The 18,407-nt window shown below is 37.2% G+C and overlaps 1 protein-coding gene across 1 annotated transcript in view; it reads left to right on the top strand.

Moving 5' to 3' along the window:
- The window catches only part of LOC118837157 (T-cell receptor-associated transmembrane adapter 1), a 74,600-nt gene extending 56,983 nt beyond the window's left edge, over positions 1-17,617 (top strand). Inside the window, exons 5-7 of the mRNA XM_036744121.1 lie at positions 10,270-10,331; positions 12,950-13,035; positions 17,122-17,617. Coding sequence (XP_036600016.1) covers positions 10,270-10,331; positions 12,950-13,035; positions 17,122-17,391 — 418 coding nt within the window. The 3' untranslated portion in view covers positions 17,392-17,617. The remainder of the gene's footprint in view (positions 1-10,269; positions 10,332-12,949; positions 13,036-17,121) is intronic.
- The last annotated feature ends 790 nt before the right edge of the window (positions 17,618-18,407 follow it).

Here is an 18,407-nt window from a genome sequence, read left to right as displayed (position 1 = left end):
CAGAGCTGAATAGAAAATTTGACTTTCAAACACAAGAACTAAGAGAAGCATGAAAAGGTAATCAAGAAACGGAAATTGCAAGGGACTTACTAAAGTTGAACTGTTTTGTTTACATTCCTACATGGAAAGATGACGTGTATGATTCATGAGACCTCAGTATTAGGGTAGTTGAAGGGAATATGCATATATATATATATGTTTATGTATATATATAAGTGAATGTGTATGTATGTATGTATCTATGTGTATATGTATGCATGTGTATGTATGTATGTATATACATATATGTGTGTGTTTTATATATATATAATATACATATATATATATATATATATATATATATATATATATACATATGTAAAAGAGAGAGAGCAGACACAGGGTGAGTTGAAGATGAAGGGAAGATATCTAAAGGAAATAAAATGAAATTAAGGGATGAGAGAGCAACATACTGAGAGAGGGAGATAGGGAGAGATAGAATGGGGTGGATTATCTCACATAAAGGTGGCAAGAGGAAGCAGTTCTGTGGGACGAGGGGAGAGGGCAGGTGAGGGGGGAATGAGTGAACCTTGCTCTCATCAGATTCGGCCTGAGGAGGGAATACCATACATACTCAGTTGTGTATCTTACCCCACAGGAAAGAAGAGGGAGGAAGATAAAAAAAATAAAAGGTGGGGATGATGGAAGGGAGGGCAGATGGGGGTGGAAGTAATCAAAACAAACACTGTAGAAAGGGGACAGGGTCAAGGGAGAAAATTCAATAAAGCGGGATGGGTTGGGAAGGAGCAAAATGTAGTTAGCCTTTCACAACATGAGTATTGTGGAAGGGTTATACATAGTGATACATGCGTGGCCTAGGTTTAAGTGCTCGACTTCTTAGGGAGGGTGGGTGGGAAGGGAAGAGGGGAGAGAATTTGGAACTCAAAGTTTTAAAAACAGATGTTCAAAAACAAAAACAAAAGTTTTTTCATGCAACTAAAAAATAAGATACACAGGCAATGGGGCGTAGAAAGTTATCTTGCCCTACAAGAAAGGAAGGGAAAAGGGGATGAGAGGGGAGGGGTGTGATAGAGGGGAGGGCTGACTGGGGAACAGGGCAACCAGAATATATGCCATCTTGAAGTGGGGGGGAGGGTAGAAATGGGGAGAAAATTTGTAATTCAAACTGTTGTGAAAATCAATGCTGAAAACCAAATATGTTAAATAAATAAATTTAAATTAAAAAAAAAATTAGGAAACATGAACAACTAGAATTTTCCTTAATATGACAAATAGTATTTATCTAAAAACAAGTCAGCATTATATGTAATGGGGATAAATTAAAGGCCTTTCTAATAAGCTTAGGGGTAAACAAAGATGTTCATTATCAATGATAATGCTGGAAATGATAGTTATACTAATAAGACAAGAACAATAAATTGAAGTAATAGCTATGGGTGAAGAGAAAACATAATTGTCGCCTTTTGTAAGTGATAAGATAGTTTACTTAAAGAACCATAGAGAGTCAACTAAAAATTAACTAAAGCAATTAACAACTTTAGCAAAGTTGCCAAATATAAAACAAGTCCACATATTAATGACCTTTCTGGATTGTGCCAACAAAACCAATTAGAAGGAGATAGAATGAGAAACTTCATTTTAACTATATATGTAAAATATAAAATAGTTGGGATACAATAAGATACAAGATCTGTATCCCAAATGCTTTGGATATAAGATATAATCAGGAAATAAGTGGATACAACTGCAAAACACTATTTATAGAAATAAAGACAGATTCAAATAATTGGAGAAATAATGATTGCTCATGGGTAGGCCAAACCATAATAATAAAAATGACAATACTATCTAAATTAGCTTGCATACTTAGTGTTATACCCATCAAGCTACCAACAATTATTTTATAGAACTAGGAAAAATAATGATGAAATTCCTCTGGAGGGACAAAAGGCCAAAAATCTCAAGAGAAATAATGATTAAAAATGGAAAGAAAAGGGAGCTAGCACTATCCCATCTCAAACTATACTACAAAGCAGTGTCAAACCAGTTACTGGTTAAGATATAGAAAAGTCAACCAATGAAACAGATTAAATATATAACATACAGAAACAAATTAAGAAAATAGGTTAGTGTTTGATAAACTCAAAGATGCCAGCTACTCTTTGATAAAAACTGCTGGGAAAATTGGAAAGCAATCTAGTAGAAATGAAGTGTAGACCGACATCTCACACTCAACACCAAGATAAATAGACATGAAGGTGACATCATAAGCAAATTAAACAAAGGATCAAAGAATGAATTACTTTTAGATAAATAGATAGATAGATAGATGATTGGATGCGTGGATGGATGGATGGATGGATGGACAGACGGATGGACAGATAGAAGACCAGTTCATGACCAAACAAAGGGAAAAGAGGATCACAGCAGATTTCTTGTTGTTTTTCAGTCATTTCAGTCATGTCCGAGTCTATGATCCCATTTGGGGTTTTCTTGGCAAAGATACTGAAATGGTTTGCTATTTCATTCTCTAGCTCATTTTTACAGATAAGGAAACTAAAACAAACAGGGTTAAGTGACTTGCCCAGGGTCACACAGCTAGTAAGTACCTGAGGCTGGATTTGGACTCAGGAAGTTGAGTCTTTTGGATTCCAGGCCAGGCCTTCTACCCATCTAGCCCTCCTATCACAGAAGATAAAATGGATTATTTCAATTCCATAAAATTAACAAGTTTTTGTAGAAAGCCAAATACATCTAAAATTAAAATTGAAACAAATAACTATAAAAACAATCTTTGTAGCAAATTTCCTTGGTAAAGATCTCATTTATAAGACATATAAAGAACTTACTCAAATTTATAAGAACAAGAGCCATTCCCAAACTGATAAATGATCAAAGGATATGAACAGGCAACTTTAAAAAGAGGAAATATGAGCTATTTGTATCTTGTATTTGACATATACTATGAAAAATAATGCTCCAAACCACTATCATTTAAAGAAATGAAAATTAAAACAAATCATAGGTCCATCTCAGATTTGGCAAAGTGGGCAATCAAATTGGCAAGGTGGACTAACCAGAAAATCAGTCTACAGTAAAAAGTCACATTAATGCACTGTTGTTAAGGCTGTGAATTGGTCTAGTAATTTTGTAGAACTAGTTGAAACTTTGCTCAAATACCTATGTATATCCTTTAGCCCAGCAGTACCTCCACCAGGCCTTTACACCACAGAGATGAGAGGAAAAGGCCTCATATAAAGAAAAATATTTACAGTAGCTCTTGTAGTGGCAAAGAATCAGAACCTAAAGGAGTTCCCATCGATTGAATCACTGAACAAATCATTGCCCATGAATGTAATGGAATACCATCTTGCCATAAGAAAGGATAAAAGGGATGAATCAAGAGAAATCTGGAAAACTTGAATGAACTGATGTAGAGTGAAGTGAGAAGAATCCAATGAACAATTTATACTATAACAATAAGTGTAAAAACAAATAACTTTGAAAGGCTTAAGACCTTTGACCAATGCAATGAATAGCCATGATTCCAGAGGACTGATAATGAAGTTCTTGACTGAGATGTGAGAGACTCAGAGTACAGTATCTCCAGTGATTAGTATAATGCTTTTCATATAGTAAGTGCTTAATAAAAATTTCATTCATTCATATAGAATGAGAAATGATCAGTATGAGAATTTATTTTGCTTGATTTTGCATATTATCTGTAAAGGTTTTCTTTTTCTGTGGTGGGGGAGGTAGAAGAAAGAGAAAATAAATTTTTGTTAATTAAAAAATTTAATTAAAAAAAAACCCAAGCAAACTAAAAAGAGCTCCACCCTACCGAGTTAGTGTGGGCCTACCAGGGGTAGGGAACCCATGGTCCTCTAGGTCCTCAAGTGCAGCCCTTTAACTGAATCCAAACTTCACAGAACAAATCTTCTTACTGAAAGGATTTGTTCTATAAAACTTGGACTCAGTCAAAAGGCCACACCCAAGCACCTAAAAGACCACACGTGGCCTCAAGGCCATAGGTTCCCCATCCCGTGACTAAACCTATGTTGGAGAGGTTCCATTGAGATCAAATCGTCCTTTATAATCTATGTATAATATTACTATGAGTACATCAGTATAGATATTCCCTCCAGGTATGTAGATTGCAGACACTCCACATTTTTTCATCTTGTGTGACTTTAATTCATATTTTCCTATATAATCCTTCCTACAGGACTGACCAATGCATAGCACCTTTCTTCTTTTTCTTTTAGGATCTCAGGGATATCACCATGTCACTCAGGTTGTTCAATAGAAAATAAGAAAAAGCATTGTTTTTAGAGTCAGAGGACCTGGATTCAAATCGTCTCTCTACCAACATATGTAACCTTGGGCATGTCACCTAACCTCTCTGTGATTCAGTTTCCTCTAATGTAAAATGAGTGGGTTGGACTGGACAGTCCCTGAAGTAGGATCAGTTCTAAATCCACAATCCTGTGATTCATCTATTTCACAAATAGACCAAAATATAAGGAAATTTTGTACTATGCATAATAATGCTACATTAAAAATATGTTATATTTAAACATGACTCATATAATCTCACTTGATTCTCATGACAAACTCACAAGATTGGTTATATACCTTAATTTACAGATGGAAAAACTGAGGCATTATTCCATAGATGACATCTTGTAGAGATATTAATTTTTTTAGGGTTCAAACTTTGAATATCTACTTAAATGCATGTTCCTCTTTTATAGATCTGGCTTAGTCACATCAAGATTGTTGTATTTCCTTAGTATTTTTCTGGGCATTTTCCCTTCTTTTATCACATAAGGGGTTTTAATAGCAAGCACCATTTGCGTTTTGTGATAAAGTATTATAGTCAGTCAGAAATTTTCTTCTGCCTAAACCTGTCATAGCGATGGCCAATCACTCATGCTTTCACCTCCAGTCATTCCTCGAAGGGGATGGGAACGTCCGGTGCCATGTTTTCCCTTTAAAGAGGAGACGAGATTGTAAAGAATTCTAAACAAATAATAAAATAATTAGTTATTAATTCTAAAAAGGAGGCAGTGACTGACTTCGTTCCTTAAACTCTCAAAGATCTGCGTTATCAGGTTTGTATTTCCAGAGTGTTTCAAGGTCAGTTTACTCTTATGCCCAAGCCCTTGTCTGTTTAATGCTTTTGCTTACTCTACAATTTTTTTAAACACATCTAATACCTCTTCTTCATGAAAATCCAGTAATATTCATGCTTTTATTTTTTCTTGGCATTTGAAGTCTAAAATGTGTAAATAAATAACAGTCCCTGACTCAAAAACAATGAATTCATTAGAATATTTTATTGATAATTTTTATAACACCTTTCACTTCTGAGTATTCTTTTCCTTTTCCCTACCAACAGGTCATCCTTGTAATAAATAACCTTTTAAAAAGAGAAAAAGAACCACTTCAGCAAAACTGATGAATACACCAACCAAGTCTGACAGTATAGAGAATATTTCACACCCGTACTATCCCATCTCTGCAAAGATGGGAAAGAGGTTCATTTTTTATCTCTCCATCAGTGATAAACCTGGTCATTATAATGATAGTGTTCAGTTTAGTTAAGTTTAGTTTAGTTTAATTTTGTCGTTGTTTTCTCTCCACTTATGTACTGTAATTGTTTTCCTTTGCCGCTTTCTTCATTTTGGTTCAGATCATACGGGTTTTTCCACGTGTCTCTGAATTTGTTATGTGAGAAATGTGCTTGCTCTAGAAAGAACAATACTTGTTGTGAAGCCAGGAAAACTCTTATTTTACGTTCATTGTGAATGGTTAACTCCCTAAAGAAACACCATTGCTCAGACGAATGCAAAGTTATTTATCTCCTGTTGCCCATTCAAATTCCCCCCTCTCTCTGCCCCGCCCTCCCACCCTGTCTTCTTTAGCTGAATGCAACTTCCTGAACCACCTATTCCATGTTCTTTTCCTTGATGTGTTCCCCCTCCCTTGTCAGGTATTGCAGGTGTATTTAAATTTGGCTTGCTCCACCCTGGGGATGTGTTGGATAATATTAAACAGCTCGTTAAGCATGCATACAAGCTTCCAACCTTTTACTTGATCAGAAGCCTGGTTATGCTAGGTCACAGATCTGTTTAGAATAAGTCATCTCTGACTTACATCCTGGAATCTTTCCTGCAAAGCTGGGAGTAGTGTTAATCCTGTGGAGGCATTCTTTCTTTTGTTTCTCACAGTTACATTCATAACTTCTTATAACAATGAAATATTCCATTACATCCAGGTATCACAACTTATTTATTCATTCCCCAATTGAATCTGCTTTGTTTCCAGTCCTTTTCAAGTAAAATTGTGATGCTATGACTGTTTTGGTATATACACGAGACCTTCTGTTCATTTTGTCTTTGACCTCCTTTGGGCGTATGCTTAAGCAATAGGATCCCTGGGTCAAAAAGTATGGACATTTTAAAGTCACTTTCTTAGCATAATTCCATATTTTTTCCATTATGGTTGGACTGTTTCATAGTTTTGGTATTATATGAGTGTGTCTGTATTACCATAACAACATCGCTCCCTTAAAAGTGTAAATTTCTCATCTTTTATCAATTTTGCCAATTTGGGCATGAAGTAAAACCTCAGAGTTGTTCTGATTTGCATTTCTATTATTAGTGATGTATTTCATATAGATAATAACAGCTTGGAATTCTTTTTTAAATTGTTTAAATCACTTGACTACTTATCTATTAGGAACCAATTGTGATATAAAGATCCGTATGTGGCAATATATAATATAAAGACTCGCAACTGATAGCTTCCTTTCTTATTGTAGCTGCATTGATTGTTAGTACAAAAACTTTTCAATCTCATGAAATTGAGATGATCTATTTTATCCTCTACCAAGGATCGATACACTTTGGGGAAAAAAAAAACATACTTTGATTGTGTTAGCCCAATTGCCAAAACCAGAAAAGCAGTACACATTATAGGTCCTGAAAACTTTAAGTAGTGAACTCTACATTATATAATTCATAGGTTCCCAAAGTGGGCAATACCTCCTTCCCACCCCCAGGGTGTGTGTGTGCTGGGATGATCTAGGGGGTATTAATAGCCTCTGGTGTAATTGTGGGGCGTTAAACGAAAATAACTGTTTGTACATGTTTCATCTATTGTATAACAGAGTTAAGGTCATAGTGATTACATTATTTTCCAAATAAACACACAAAATGCAAGTTATAACCGATCAGTGGTCAAGTCTGATAATAGGTCTTGTGGTTGTGGTTGTTGTGTGTGGTTTGTCCATCATTCTCAAAGAGGACCATGACATCAGGGAGATGATGACATGACTTGCAATTGACTTTGATTTCAGTGAGGGAGGGCTGTGCAAGGTAGCCAGCCTCACTTTCTCCTCCAGAGCCATCTGGGTCCAGTGGCCAGGCACTGGTCAGGATGACTGGAGATGGCCCAGGATGCATTGGGAGACCTTGGCCTTTTTAAGCTAAGGCCTTTCCAAGTGCTCACTTTGAGTGAGGCAAAGTCCACTCAGTGATTAGGCTTCTTTAAGAAGTGAGTCAAGGGATGGCCCCTTTAACAAAAGAAAAAAATCAAACTGGGAGGGGAAGACCCTCAGGGTTGCTGCCCAAAAGAGAAACAGTTACTATTTACATTCACTCTGAGCCAGGAGGGCCAAAAAAGTAGCCATTCAGTAGTACTTGGGCAGGGACCTATTGCTGTCCAATTCAAGAGATCCAGAGTGAATTGGGTTTAAGGCTTGGTCAGGAATATGCAATATTCAATATATAATAGATACTATCCAGGTACATGATGTAATACTGCATCATCAAAATTTCAATACAGGAAAAATTTACAATAAATTATTAAATTTAAGATGTGTCATTTTAAAAAATTATTTATTTTTTGAACCATTGCAAAAAAAAAGTTAAAGGGCTAAAGAAAGTAGATTTCCAAGGTGCTGCTGAGTAGTTTCTTTTTGGAAAAGGGGATGGTTATAGAAATCTATCTTGCCCTACAAGAAAGTAAGGGGAAAGGGGACAAGGGGTAGGGGAGTGGGGTGATAGGAGGGAGGGCAGACTGGGGAAAAGGGTAATCAGAACACATGCTATCTTGGGTTGGCGGGGGAGGGTAGAGATGGGGAGAAAATTTGTAACTTAAAATCTTGTGGAAATGAATGTTGAAAACCAAAAATAATTTTTTTTAAAAATTCAAGCACCTTATTAAAGTTGTTAAATCACAGAAAACAAAAAAGAAAAAAAAAAGAAAAGAAGATGGTAGGCCAAATAAGTTTGGGAACCTCTGGTATAATTAAAGGACTGTCAGGAAGTCCACTCCCATCCTCCTTCCAAAATATGTTGTCTTCCTTCCTGTCACAGTACTTGAAATTTTGATTTGGTTTAGTCCTGTAGGACCTGGAGCCATTTCATTTTCGAAAGACTTCTGTTCTCTCCTAGGAAAGGTGATAAATTGACATTAGTTACTTTGCCATGGAGTGTAGGCCATGGTATAGTTGAAAGAATTTTGGATTTATAGTAGAAGACCTGGATTTTTCTCCTAAAAGTCTTTCACTAATTATCTGTGTAATGATGTGAGTCTCCTCACCTCTTCTTGACCTCAGGCTCCTCAACAGTAGAATAATGGCATTGGATTAGATATTTTCTAAGGTCCTTTCCTGCTCCAACATTCTATGTTCCTATGAAAAATGAGAAAATATTCACAAAGCGTGCTTCCTACAGTGCCTAGCACATAATGGGTACCATTTTTCTTGTTGAGTTGTTTCAATCACGTCTGACTCCTCATGACCCCATTTGGGGTTTTCTTTGCAAAGATACTGAAGTGGTTTGCCATCTCCTTCTCCAGCTCATTGTACAGATGAGGAAACTGAGGCAAACAGGGTTAAGTGACTTGCCCAGGGTCACAGAGCTAGTAAGTGTCTGAGGCTGCATTTGGAGTCAGGAACTCCAGGCCCAGAGCTCTGTCTACTCCACCACCTAGCCACCCTAACAGGTATTATATAAAAGCTTATTCCCTTCCCCTTCCCCATGGGATAGGACCCTAAGGTGTTTGGGATAAAGATTTCCAGGAACAGAAAGTAAGATCACAGATTTATAGCTATTTAATCATCTATAGGTCATCTGGTCCTACCCACTTATTTTATACATGAACAAACTGAGGCAGGCATGTTAAACATCAGAGCCAAGAATTGAACCTAGGTCTTCTGATTCCGATATAGTAGTCTTGCCACTGTGCTATATTGCTTCTCTCTCATGGTGCATTTAAGGAAGTCAGTACTAAACAAATGTTTGTCAAATGGATGATAAATAGGTGTCGATGACAAATCACCTATTTCATAACGACAATCCAATCCATATTTTGGGTGTGATTCCGGGGTAGGAAGTGAAAGGTAGAATTAAAGTATGTATACTTAGGACAATTACGGTATGCATGTTTGGGCAGCTCAGTGGTGCAGTGGATAGAGCGCCAGGTCCGGAGTCAGCAGGACTCATCTTCAAATGTGGCCCCAGATGTGTCCTAGCTGTGTGACCCTAGACAAGTCACTTAAACCTGTTTGCCTCAGTTTCTAAAAACGAGCTGGAGTAAGAAATGGCAAACCACTCCAGTATCTTTGCCAAGAAAACCCGAAATAGGGTCATGAAGAGTCAGACATAACTGAAAAATGAATGAACAGCAATGACATGTGTTTAGGTCAAGGTAGGAATCAAGAATGAAAGGGTTCATGGTATCGAGAAATCAGAACCTTTTTTTTTTGGAGAGGACAGACTTTCCTCATTAGTAGATGGACAGCTTTTTGCACTATGGAAATTAGGTTTCTCTACCTTGTCTTTGAATAGGCTGATAGTTCTTTATGAGCCTGGGTTAGGCAATGGATTAGAAACTCTAAACCTCCTAGGTCACTGCAAGTTGCTACATGACATTACTATAAATGATTCGTCTCGTCAGCCTCAGTTTTCACAACTATAAAATGTTAGATAATAGATACTACCCTAGCTCTGTAGAGTTATCAAGCAGTTTTACCATCATAAAATACCGAGTGGTTAATAGCTGAAATAAGTTTTATTTTTCTCAATCTTTTTTCCCTTACTTCATTTTTTTTCAAAAGCCTGAATGGCAAGTAATGAAATTTGTGACAAAACCATATTTGTATGAGTGATATTTTTTTCTCCTTGGCGTAAACAGCATAAAAGATGCATTTGTTCTGTACAGTAATTCCATGTGGTAATTTCATTTTCATTATTACAGAGGTGACGAGTATTACACTGAAGATGCGCCAATTTATGGTAACCTTGATAATGTGCTTTCTGGTAAGTTGTATTTTATTGTGATCATGTTAAAATAATTTTGCAGTAAATATATGTTCTAGGAAGAGGGGGAGATTAATATTATCCTACTGTGTGGATAATTTATCTCCACATTATTTACAATATCACTATTGTAACATATTAGTTAAGTCTCCAGCTATGTTTGACTCTAGTCATGATAAGAATACAGGTAAAAATTCTGTTATAATGAATACCAATGCAAAGAAAAATTTTCTTTGTAATAAAGCCATTTCCAGTGCAAGGGGTGTCCCATAGAAACCATGCTCCATTGCCCTGGTTACAACAAATTTTCTAAAAAGAATAACCCTGAACAATGAAAGCTTTCTTTTGGTTCCTGGCTATGCTTCGTAATTAAAGGATCTATTTGTGTACTGTTTAATTGTAGACAGAGGTGAGGAGAGCTTAATGGAAGCTGAGATCTTTATAATTCTTTTATACTGGCATCAAGGGTAGTCTTGGTTCACTTCCCATCACTGCCTCCCTAACTCACACATCCCAGCCACCTAAGTAGAACCTATCAAAATCCCTTTACCATTAACCAAAAAAAAATTGCATAGGTCCAGAAGCTAGTGGGAGGAAAAAAGTTGGTAGCACATGCATGGCATTTTCTTTGTTCCCTACTGGGGTCCAGATAGTTCTTTTAACTTGCTAAATTATAGCAGAAATTCTTGATTTTGCGTACCATGCTAATTTTAACATAGGACCAATGGGATGTCTCTTTGATATTTGGCCTATAATTATGTTTCTAAAGCTTTATAGATATACCTAGATTGTATTTTTAAAGGTTTTTCCCCACTTTCCTCTCTATTCTTAGTTCTTGATGAGTTAGGAGAAGCTAGAAAACCAAGTGTATCTGTGGGCTAGGGCAGCTAGGTGGCATAGTAGATAGAGTGCCAGTCTGGAGTCAGGAAGACCTGAATTCAAATCCAGCCTCAGATACTAACTGTGTGACCCTGAACAAGTCACTTAACCCTGTTGGCCTCAGTTTCCTCAACTGCCAAATGAACTGGAGAAGGAAACAGCAAACCACTCTAGTATCTTTGCCAAGTAAATCCCAAATGGGGTCATGAAGAATGGACCCTGACTGAACAACAACAAATCTGTGGTCTGGGTACTTATTTGTTTTGGTCCAGACCTGTATTTTATTGGTGGCAAGCCTCCCTTTATCAATGCAGGTCAGCTAGTTTTTTATCATGCAATAGTCTTGGAATGTTGCCCTGGACGCTGAAAGTTTAAATAACTTTCCCAGAGTCATAAAACTATCCTATGTAAGAGGAAGGGCTTGAACCCAAATCTTCTTGATTCTGTGACCGGTTCTCCCCTACTAGCAAAGTAAAGTTTATTACTGCCTGTTTCACCCTTTCAAATATCAATACCAAGTTTTTTACACTTGAGGACTACTACTAGTCATTCCCACAAACATTAGAGATATCTTCATGCTTCATGGAACATGAGTTTTACATTGTATTTCAGAAAATGTTAATTTATAATTAGGCATAAACTTATCCTAGGAAATATATTTTATATTCTATGGCAAAAAATTGAACAATTCATAAATAGAGAATGGATTGCCTGGTTCCTGCTAGAGATGATTATCATCATTTTTCCCCCCAAGCATGCCCACTTGGGTACACAAGCTAACAGCTAACATCTTATTATCTGTAAGATGAGGCATGAAGGGGACAAAGGGGCAAAACAAAGGTTCTCATACCTTTGTCTCCTTAATAAGAAATGAAAAAAATTTTGTTGGCTCTCCAAAGCTATACAGAGAGGTTATTTAGGACAAAGCTAAAGGGAGGCAGGGACTTTTGCCACTGGTTACTGGATAGATTCCTTAATATAAGCACACTTTCTCAGGCTTATAGACTCCCACTGCTTAAAAGCATCGTTTATCTTTCAGCCTTGCAAACTTCATTTTACTTCTTGTTCATACTCAATAAATCAAATAGTAATTATGCATTTCAACTGAGTTCTTGTACCCGCCTAACATTTAGTAGTAGATAAGTGTCACGAGTCAAAAGGGGCTAGGCCCTAATCCTGCCCCAGAAGTGTATCAGTTAGGAGACCCTGGACAAATGATTCATTTTCTCTGAGCCTCATTTTCCTCGTCTATGAATGAAGACGTTGGAGTCAATGACCTCCAAGGTTTCTTCTTGCTCTAAATCCATTATCCTTTGATCCTGTGAGCGTGCTGGAAAATTCATTGGTTTTCCACAATATTTAGACATTATTCTCCTGCTATGGGTTTCTATAGTATAGTTACTTTCCCTCTGAAGTTTTCATTGAGGATGGAAAATGGATTAATATGATTCTGTCCTCTAGCTGATTAATTTTCTTCTCACCATTAACTTTGTGGTCAAAAACACTTTCACACTGTGCATACTTACTACAGAAAGAAAGATACTTTCTAGAGAAGGAGCTACATAAACTGAACCACTTCTTTTTTCCACCTCCACCAGTTGACAGAGGGTGACTCAAAAAGCCACACGCTATTCAGAGTTTCAGACTTACTTGTAAATGTTGTTTTGAGCCCACATTTTAATTGAGCTACAAATTTTCCATTCCGTTCCATTCTAACCGTATTCTTTTTAACTCACAAGGACCTACCGATGAAAACTGCTATGAACAAATGAAAGCCCGGCCTGAGAGAGCTGTAAATGAAAAGCAGGAATGCTCCCCTATGCAGGTAATTTTTCCTGTGGGTTTCAAAGACAAGTTCAAGGGAAAAGTAGAGGCCTACTAAGGCAGCTGGGTGGTGCAGTGGATAAAGTACTGGTCCTGGAGTCAGGAAGACCTGAGTTCAAGAATGGTCTCAGACGCTACCTAACCCTGGGCAAGCCACTTAACTTCTGTTTACCTCAGTTTCCTCATCTATAAAATGGGGGATTATAAGAACACCAATCCCAGAGTAGAGGTGAGAATCAAACGAGATGATATTTGTAAAGTGCTTTGGAAAATGCTATATCATTGCTAAGTATTATTAACCAAATTAGCAGGAGATTCTGGTCACACACACAATACCCACCCATCTAATCCATGTTTTCTATCAGGAATTTCCTTCATTATACGCAATTCAATACCTTCTATGTATAGATTCACTGTCCAAGCAAAAGGAATTCAACTTTCAGTCTCAGGATGAGAAAGAGAATAATTTGGAAAACAGAAAATATTCCTTCTCTACTTTGCCAGTTCAACCTTTTTACTATTTGGAACAATGTGTGCATAAAATCTACATTAATGTCAAAGATTTGCCAATAAAAAAGACAATAGATGCCGCTTCTAGTGCCTTTATTTTACATTAAGGTAAACAAGGTCCTATTTTCTGCATTTTTTTCCTTGGGAAAAAACACCTACAGTACTCATTCAGGTAGGACAGACCTGGACATAGAAAAACAGGAACTTGGACAAAACAACAACGAATCCCTACTAGAGAAGTGGTCACATGCCCTTTCCATTTTCAACCTCTTCTATTTTCTGGGAAAGGATAGAAAAGGTTTTCATAAAAACTCAAAGTGTGAGTAATGCAATGGTTTGCATTTTAACCATCCTAATAAAATTAATTAGAACCCAGGAATTTCCCAGGATTTCCCTGAGATGTAGGATTTCTCTCTCCTCACTGCTTAGTTTCACATACTCCCCAGAAATTGATAGGCATTCCTAGAATTTTCATTAAGAATCCCAAATACCTTAGCAATGATCTAAAGACACTAGTTTCTAATAATATTTATCATCAAACCACAGCTCAAATCATAAATATGTGGTTAAATTTATGCAAAGCATGAAGTTGCCTTCTGACTAATAGATGTACTATTTGGTGTGTTCATTTCAGCATGTGTACTGGGCTTGAAAAAAATTCGTGCTCTTCAGCTGCACTGTGGTTTCCTATCAATTGTTTGATCCTGGGAGGTCAAATAACCCTTTTTTTTCTAAAGCACTTTTCAGACAGTTTGCAAGTAGGACCACAGCAACTGAACTGGAACTACAGATCAGTAATGCTTGAATGGTGCACAAGCTGGGGATTTTGAATGGCAGTTAATGAAGTCTTTGGTACATAGCATATGTAAACATAAAAGGCCAGTGTATTTCAGACAGCATCTGGTTTTTACTCAAGTGAAGCCTACACAAAGCCTTAAGGCATTAAAGAAAAAAAAGGTATCACTTTATATAATAGCTTTTCAGAAGTGGTGTTAGCATTTCTAGTCTTACCATTGTACTCTTCCCATAAATGTAGCAATGCCAATTTAAAATAATTGTTTTAGAGTCCCTCAGTTCTATCTGATTAAAATGGCCACAACATTAAAAATTGTCATATTTGTTACCATGGAACCTGCTTATTGAGAGGTAGCGGAGTGGGGTGATAGAGAGCAATCTCAGAGGCAGGAAAACCTGAGTTCAGGTCAGGAGTGGGGAACCTGTGGGCTTGAGGCCACATGTAGCCTTCTACGTCCTCAAGTGCAGTCTTTTGACAGAGTCCAAGTTTTACGAACAAATCTTTTCTTTAAAATTTTTTTAAATTTATTTATTTTTTTATTTTTAGTTTACAACATTAAGTTCCACAGGTTTTTGGTTTCCACATTTTTTTCTCTCTCTTTCTCTCTCCCCCGCCAAGGCGGCATGCAATCCAATATGTAGAACAAATCCTTTTATTAAGGGGATTTGTTCTGTGACGTTTAGATTCAGTCAAAGGGACGTACTTGAGTACCTAGAGGGCCACATGTGGCCTCGAGGCCACAGGTTTCCCATGCCTGGTTTAGGTCCTACGTCTGACCCATAGTGGCTATAGGACCTTAAGCAAGTCACTTATCATCGTAGTGAACCAGGTAGAATAGCTTCTAATCCATGTAAGTAGAAGGAGTTTCCTAAGATGGGCCATCCCTACACCTATGCTTTCACAAATCTAGACTCCCCCCACCACCTGCCAAATTTCCAGGTCCTTACTATTCCTTTTAGCTGTTACTTATTAATAAGGGACTTACTGCAGAGCCACAACTAAGAATTATTGCATGCAAAGCAAATTCAATTGCGAGAAGTAAGGGGAGAGTTGAAAATGACAGGACAGTTTCTCAAGGAGAATGAATACATTCCCCCCAAAAGTTCAAGGTGGCACCTCTGTTCTATACCTCTAAGTCCCAGCCACCCTGGGCAAGAGGTAGCAGCAATGGCAAAGGGGAGAATACCACAATAACAATACCTAGGGGTAGTAGTCCGGAGGCAACAGTGAAGGACCAGAGAGAGACACATTCCATCTTGCCTTGGGACAAAATTCTGGTTGAGCCATACTAGTTACATCTCAGTTCTAGTATATTATAAAAGAAACTTTTAAAGAAAAAAATATTACTTTTTAAAAAAACAGCTAGACAAAAATGGAAACATCCATTTTACTTTTGAAATCTAGAGCTGAAAGGTAGAAATTTAATTTCTCAGTCCACTGCTAGTTACTCTTGCTAAAGCTATTTTACTCTACTAACAAAATGGGGGTGATCATGTTCATTCTTATTTCAGCTTGGACTGTTCACTTATTCTGCTTTTTTTGTCTCTTATGAGGTATTCCTTTGCTTTTACAAGTTTAACCCTTCTGTTTGTGCCCTTGTCCCCCAGGATTGTGGTCCCTCAAATTATTCCCTAAACTTTGTAAACATTCAAAGACCTTCTCTTTCTTAAAAGAAATACCCCTCAGTTTTGCCCTCCCTCTAATTATCACCACTTGACTCTCTTGTCTGTCACAAACTTTTCAAAAATGGTGATGTACGCTTACTCTACTTTCTTATCACCCACTCTAGCCTCAACCTCAAAGTCTGGCTTCTACTCCCACCACTCTACTGAAATAGTATCCAAGTCAGGTGCCAAACCCCAGTGGTCTTTTCTTGTTAGTTCTCCTCTTCTTTGGCAGGGGGTTCTGGTACCATAAGAACAGTATACAAATCTTGGCTCTGCCACTTGAGATCTCTATCTCCTCAGCCAGTAATTATCCAAGGCAAGATTTAAACTAAAGTCTTTCTAAGTGTAAGTCCAGCCCTCTGGAACCTACCCACTCTACTGCTGATTGGTTATCTAGACTAACTGTTCCTAGAATATACCTTGTGCCTTCCTGATTTTGGGCCTTTGCTATTTCCCATGCCTGGAAAGCTGTTCTTCACATCTCAACCTACCCAGATTCTTTGAGACCTTATTCCAGGTTGCTTTCACTAATCATGTGGATCAAAAACCACCTCTTCCATTTAATGAATTGTACTTAACACTGTTATGGCCCTCGTATGTAGCTTTTTATTAGAGTTGTACATGTATATACGTTTTGTTTGTGTGTATATAAAATATATTCAAGGTCAAGAACCATTCATATATCCCACAGCACCTAGTACTATGCCTCATACATAGTAGGTATTTAATAAGTATCCGTTGAATCAGTGAACAAATTCATACCTCTCTGTAGTTCTTAAATCTTTTACTCAATTCTCAATTTTTTATAAAATTCTTTTCTTCTCTGGTTTACTCTTGATTCGAGAAGTCATACAATGAGTTGATCTGATAATTGGGCTGACACTCAAATCCTATTGACTTCCACCCTTGCTAAAAGGCATGATGTATGTACTCTGTCCCAAAGAATTTGACTCATTCTTTTCTCCTTTCTGCCCTGATTTGAAAAGTTTAGCAGTAGAAAGCAAGCTGATAGGGATCAAGTGTAAAAAAAAAACACAAAAAACTAGTGAGAACCATTGAAGTAAAAGGTTATGATAAACAATGAAAAATTAACATGCTTTTCTTCCTCCTTCAGGAAGAGGCTGAAACACGGATGTGCTATGCCTCACTGGATCACAGTTTCAAGGGGAAATGCAGAAAGCCAAAAGCTCACTTTTCACACGAGGATGAAGATGAGAAATCACATGCAGTGGATACCATGCTACCTAAAAGCGATTCGATCCCCAGTTTCAGAGAAGAAAGTGATGTGTTGGAAGAAAACATTCATGATGATCCCATTAGACTATTTGGTTTGATCTATGCAAAGAAAGAGCAGATGTGTGTGCAAGACTATGACCCAGCTTAGTGAGAGGATGATTTTTGCAACAACAACAACAAAACAACAACCACATCATGTCATGATATAACTTTAAAGCAAGGGAATAACTTAGGAGAGTTGCATGTTGATCAGCTGTTTACTAGAAGTTCAATTTACCTCTGGTTCAGTCACCAATTTGCTACCCTAGCTGATATTAATTAAAAAAGATCTGTGTTAACACATGACATAAATATTACTTGTAGAAATTAAATCATAAAAATGCACATTAAACATGATCATCGAATCGAATCTGTGACCCAAATGTTCTGTCCTAACCAAACTACTAATGATTCATCTTCATCTGGGAAAAAAACCAAATCAACTCTCCTCAAACCAAAGTGTGCTCATGAGCAGATTTAAAGAAAGATTGGAGAAAACCAATCACAACCTCTCCGTTTTTTATCAGGGTGGTTCACCCACCTTTGCCCAGCACTTGGGTTTTTTGTCTTTTAATAGAATCACAGAATGACACAGTTTTAGAGTTGAAAGGACTTCAGTGGCCGTCTAGTTCGATCCTTCCATGAAAGGAATGCCCACTATAATATACCTGATGAGTGGTCATTCAGTTTCTGCTTAAGGATGAACAAGAATCACCATCTCTCAAGGCAGTCCATTCCACTTCTGGATAGATCTAATTGTTAGGAAGTTTTTCCTAATATTTAGCCTAAATTTGACTCTTTGCAATTTCCATCTATTGCTACTGGTTCTGTCCCTTCTCTGGGACCAAATAGAACATGTCCAATCCCTCTTCTAAACAAGAGTCCTTCAAATACTTAAACATTAAACGGTTTTTTTCTTCTCCAGGATAAATATCATCAATTCATTTAACCATTATTGACATGACATAGGCATAAAGCCCTTCACCATATTCATTGACCTCCTCTAGATGTTATCTGGCTTATTTATTAATCAACATCCTTCTGAAACAAAATACTCTGATGGAGTTATAGTACAGATTGGGAATCAGGATTTCAGAGGGCAGCATGGCATAGCAGAAATAAAAC

Source organism: Trichosurus vulpecula, chromosome 2 (genome assembly GCF_011100635.1).
Source record: "Trichosurus vulpecula isolate mTriVul1 chromosome 2, mTriVul1.pri, whole genome shotgun sequence".
NCBI lineage: Eukaryota > Metazoa > Chordata > Mammalia > Diprotodontia > Phalangeridae > Trichosurus > Trichosurus vulpecula.
This window is presented reverse-complemented; position numbering and strand designations above follow the sequence as displayed.